This window comes from Rutidosis leptorrhynchoides, chromosome 5 (assembly GCF_046630445.1).
Source record: "Rutidosis leptorrhynchoides isolate AG116_Rl617_1_P2 chromosome 5, CSIRO_AGI_Rlap_v1, whole genome shotgun sequence".
Classification (NCBI taxonomy): Eukaryota; Viridiplantae; Streptophyta; class Magnoliopsida; order Asterales; family Asteraceae; genus Rutidosis; species Rutidosis leptorrhynchoides.
Genome location: NC_092337.1, coordinates 94,505,776 through 94,511,240, shown reverse-complemented (window position 1 = coordinate 94,511,240; position 5,465 = coordinate 94,505,776). Strand labels below are relative to the sequence as shown.

General features: G+C 35.4%; 1 protein-coding gene across 1 annotated transcript; it reads right to left on the bottom strand.

Annotated features, from left to right (window-relative positions):
* Nucleotides 1–426: 426 nt before the first annotated feature.
* On the bottom strand, nt 427–4,566 carry LOC139847282 (uncharacterized). Its single transcript, XM_071836960.1, has 6 exons — nt 4,258–4,566; nt 4,008–4,099; nt 3,681–3,780; nt 2,738–3,581; nt 2,381–2,514; nt 427–1,403 (listed from the first exon to the last, which is right to left on the bottom strand). The coding sequence occupies exons 1-6, from the start codon at nt 4,350–4,352 to the stop codon at nt 605–607; spliced, it is 2,064 nt and encodes a 687-aa protein (XP_071693061.1). The 5' UTR covers nt 4,353–4,566; the 3' UTR covers nt 427–604.
* Nucleotides 4,567–5,465: the final 899 nt, after the last annotated feature.

The window sequence follows — 5,465 nt, the reverse complement described above, 5'->3', positions numbered from 1 at the left end:
AAAAATATATCAAAATTAAACTGTTTGACTTGAGATAACCAATTTTCAGAGAACACCTTTAACTAGTATAGTATAAGTTGGAGTATCAATTAAAGTTTTATGTATCTACTAGATAGAATTCACTTGCAGATTCATAATTTCTAATTTGAGTTTGACTGATTTCGTCCGAAGTTTTGACCAATTATATGAGTATTCCCGAGTTTAACCAAGTTTTGACCAAGTTCCCCATTTTTGACCGAGGTTGACCGAGTACTCGGACATATCTCACAACAGAGAGCTCGGCGAGTACTCCGAGTTTTACTTGGTTCTACAACCCTGCTTTCAGCTTCAGCTTTCCTACCGAAATTATACCTACGATCTCCTGACGTGCAAACTTATCATACGTGTACATCTAAGCTAATGCAACAATTATGAAAATGAAGCCCAATCAACTAATTATAACATGGAAGATCATACAAAGATCAATGAGTTTAGACCCTTCTAATCAATGAGTTTAGACCCTTCTAATTAAAATGGATAAAAAAACACCCTACACCTATTCACTACTGGTATGTCTACTCCATTGAAAAACAAAAGGAAAACATAACGTTTGAAGTAATCAAATCTAACATGGATGTAGCAAAATAAAGATACACAAAACCCAACAGGGAAGATGGACCATACACATATAAATGTAAGTGGCACTATTCCATGCCCATAGAGACTCAACCCAGTACCAGAACTCAACTAAACTAGGCCCGTTTTGACCCCCGAATGCACTTCTCACCATAAAAAACGCGGCACCAGGAAATGCGAGAGCCATCAAAACCAAATTTATAGCAGAGTGAACTTTACCTGTTACCCGCAATGGCTTAACCATCAAACACATTGGGACCAATAGTAGAGCTCCAATTTCAGCAGTCGCAAAGTTTATAACTGACATCAAACACAGCCCAATAAACGCAGCTGAAACCGTTACCGATTTCAAAAGAAGCCATTCTTGAAGATGCGTGGTAGGGGACCCGAAAAACAGTTGTAGAGCAGTTAGGATAAAGCTTGAAAGTGAAGCCCAGATAAGAAGGTAAGATGTTGGTTGAGAGTTGGGTATTTGAGATATGAAATAAGGAAGTAATGATACGATGACTCCCCATAAATGAATGAGAAATATTGTTTTTGTTGGATAAAGCCATTTCCAAGATTTGGGTGAGATGGAATCGGGAGACGATTTATTGTTTTCCGATTTAGTGGAATCGGAAAACAGAGAGGCGGCGAGTACTGGGAGAGGAGCGACAAGAAGTAAGAACGCAATCATGTAGACTCCGACGGATATGAACTTGTTTGATGATGTTAGTAGGTACAAAAAGAAGGATTGGTGAAACTTCTCTAGAAGGTTATTGATTGACCGTACAACTCCTTCAATCAACCTGCATTTAAACATGAAAAATAATATAAGAGCTGCAACGTTTCACTATTTTCGTACACAATATTTCATTTGACGAAAACCCCTGTTCATGAGATTGTTGCAGTACTATTTATTTTTTATTTTTTGGAAGGCAATGTTGCAGTACTATGGCAATTGCTAACTTAAACAGAAACTGCTTGGTGCAGAAATGATCACACAGCAAAGAAAAGCCTTAATCCTGCAAGCAGATAATTACTGATACTATTCATATATGTAATGGGTGTACCTTTTGACACATGTCAAAAGGTCACTGGCCCAATTTCTCATATCGCTCTATTGCTCCAGTTGTAGCAATCTCTCTTATGCTGGTCTTAATGAACGAATAATGTAACTCATGCCTCTAGGTCAATCTATACCAACTACTAGGTAAGAACAAGATACAGACCACCACTATTACACTATAATTCAGAGGATCCAGTCTGCTAAGAGCTAAGTGTTATAACTTGACATAAACCAAGTATTCTAAAGAGTAAAAATTAAGATATCAACTTGTCTCCAAGTAATGACGGTATTTCCGTTAACTTTGACTGTTACATTATACATGGAACTAGTCTCCAGGGGTTTTGCTCTCTAAAACGAAATAATGATAATTCATGTCAGATACCAAGTTCCTTAATTTGTACTGTTTTGGGTTATGATATTATGATATTCCAGACAATCTATTTGCTAAGGATTTCTAACTCCCTGAAATAAGAATCTAATCCTATCATAGTGGTCAAACTTTTAAGGACTGAAAAAGAAGATTAATCGATAACAAAGTATAGTTCTTGAAGATCGGCTGCAATATGTATTTGATCCTGAAATAGTACTCTGTAACTTTTTTTGCAATGAATAATACACACACACACACACACACACACACACACACACACACACACACGAGCTTGCAACATGGTATAAACCATCAGATAAAAATCAACCAGCGTTTGAAGTGTTTACCTGCCCCCTCGAAACAAGAACTCTCTTTGTTTGCCCTTATTAGTAGTTGATGGTTCAATTGAAATCTCCATGGTAACTGCATCAACTTGATAATCGCGGAAAGCACCATGGGAACCAGTTGGGATGCCCAATGCCTGACACAATAAACAAAGAAATATATTAATCGAAACGTAGTTTTGGTGTATGTCACCAGTTTCATATAAGTAATGTACATTTAGTTTGTTTTATTTTTTTTTATTCCCATCTTGATCTTTTTTGTTTTCCTCCTTCCGCTCCTTTCTACCATTTTTCTTTTTCTTTTTTTGTATTCTAAAATCATGCCAAAAACCTTATAAAAAGGTCAAAAGGACAACTAACCTGGTTATAGAGTGAACTGACAAGAGTAGCACTGCCTTCAACATACTCCCTTACCGGGATACCAAACTTCCATTGAGGATTCAACCTTCTAGCAATTTTTCCTACCGATTCAAACAACTCACCAATGAATTTCAACAATTTTGAATCAAGTAATGACACAACCTTTTCCATCTTTACTCGAAGACCCTGTCCATGTACTGCTAGATAGCTCACAACATTTATAAGGTCAAGATTAGGCATTTGCCCATTAGATGCCTCAGCATATATATTCAACACATCCTGTTCACCCTTTTCATCTGTATGTGCAACCTTAAACACAAGAGCAGCAGCCATGGTCCCACCACGTCGAAAAGTATCAGATATTTCAGTTTCAATAATCATATCCAACTTTGTTCCATAACAGTTACCATCATGAATCTTCCCATATCCACTAAAAGAAGGAGTATGATAATCTCTTAACCAAGAAGCAACCGAGTTATATTGACCATACCGTGAGTCTGCGGCTAGCCATATAATATCTTTAGCTAACCAACTAACTTGATTCAATAATGAAAACGCTGCATGCACAATCCCTAAAGATAGAGCCTCGTTTTGACTAAGATTTAAAGGGTTGTAAGGAGTCACAAGCACAATAGCTTCTTTCCCATCGCCACGTGGGGCCCTAATAATCCCTACAGTATTAGTACCATATGATTCACAAGTCCCGTTTCCATTGTTGGCTTCTGCATCAGGACTAATAAAGAAATGAAGAGGATGGAATTTGTTAGGTTGACTTTGAAACTTATGGTAACTGACTTCTCCACCCAAGTTTGCCATATTAATCGCTATTAATTCTGGAATTTCCCTACATTCATTAAGAAAAAAACGAAACATATTTCCTTATAATCAGACTAAATCATGATTTGTGACCTTATAAAATAGTAACTGAAAACATCTCACATACATGCCAGTGCTGTAAGACTTCAAATTCAGATTATTTAGTTCGTCGATAAACATATTAGCCCCATAAACAATCTGATCGGAGATCATTGGAGTTGCAGAACCTGTTAGAGGATAACATAATCATTTAACTACACCCCTCATTATTAAACTATCAGTACACTTTCCATAGAAATATCAACAGTAAATAAATGACCAATTCATAATCATAACAATATAATCAAGCTATTAATATTAATATCAGAATGACATTGTATTATATTTTAACTACTATAATATTAATACTAATAACAATTAGCAATTGATAGCTAAATATGAAGAAATCAATCACCAGGCATTAGGGCATTTTCGGAAACGTAGGTTTTCTTCGCAAGAACAGGTAGCAGTAGTAGAGCCAAAATCCCAGCAGTACAGCAAACAGCACTACATACAACATAACAATAAGCTAAATAACTCAATTAACTCAATTAAAATGCTAAATAACTCAATTAAAATGATAAATAACTCAATTAAAGACTTAGATATTACATGTACAGCTAAGAGCAAATAGTATCAGTGAATGAAGGTGAGATGAGTAATACCTAACTATGAAGCTGTGAGCAATGATGAACATACCGATACGAATTATCGGTCGGTGTTTCGGTTTCTTTACGTCAGTTTCCGGCGATGAATCCATCGGTGATCTCGAATCGCCGGCGAGTTTTCTTCAGATATTCGTATGTGAAATGTTTGGATCTGCTACTCCTTGTTTAGATGCTTGGATTGCGATAATTACGTAATTATCATTTATTGAATTAATTTACCGAATTTAAAAACGAAATGAAAAAGAAAAAATTTGGTTTTAGTGACGAAATTGGGTATTCTAAGGTTTCAACTAAACGGGGCGTTTTCCACCGTTGACTACTGTTTCCACTCTTCGTGTTGTGAAAATTTTAGCGCCTATTTATACGTCTGGTACAATTTACTTAGGCACCCTCGTAATTATAACATATACAAGTTCAGACCCTGATATAATAACTTTGCCGAACCTTTTAATAGAACATTTTTTTTTTTAATTAGAAAAAGCATAACTATTTGATCTATGAAAAATTACTAGGTGCTAGAGTTTCAAACGATCTATCTATTTTCTATTTTTAGAATGAAAAGAAACTGGACGGATGATTTTAATGTTTTTTTTTTCAATCTTTCCTTTTAAATCAAAATATCTCAATTCATTCTATTTCACTTTTATTTTATTTCTATTCTTTCATAAAAAAAACTACCGAACATAGGTCATTTCAAAAAAGTGTGAATCTTATGAGTTATGACTCTTTTACGATTAAAAGTATTATTTACTTATGTTTCGTCTTTTCTAAAAAAACATGAACTAAAATCGAAGTCGGTAGGAAGATCTAGTTGTGTTATAGTTGATTCGAGGCGTCTGATTTAAAGACTCGAACGATGTTTGTTATATCTGATGACCTGGACCCTAATACTATCTCATTACATTTAACTAGTGCATTAATAAACACAAAATCAACCAATGAAAACCAATATTGCTTCTACAAAACTAATGTACATCAATTGAACAAACCAACACGTTAAACACACTTAACAACATCCAAATCTCCAAACTCTACCAAATCGATATCCCTATAAAAACGAAGATCCTAAATCAACCGAAAAAACGGTTGAACCTCAAATTGCTAAACAATCGCAATCGCAACCAGAACCTACGCAAAGAGTCAACCAAACTACACCTCATAAACACCAGACCACCAGCACAACCCTCTCAACACTAGTAGGAAGA

Excerpts from the sequence above, each read along its gene's own strand:
- LOC139847282 (XM_071836960.1), bottom strand. The coding sequence starts at position 4,352 with ATGGATTCATCGCCGGAAACTGACGTAAAGAAACCGAAACACCGACCG. Across the intron at positions 3,582-3,680 it reads AAGTCTTACAGCACTGGCAT|GGAAATTCCAGAATTAATAG; the intron begins GTATGTGAGATG and ends TAATGAATGTAG. Across the intron at positions 2,515-2,737 it reads TCAGTTCACTCTATAACCAG|GCATTGGGCATCCCAACTGG; the intron begins GTTAGTTGTCCT and ends TTATTGTGTCAG.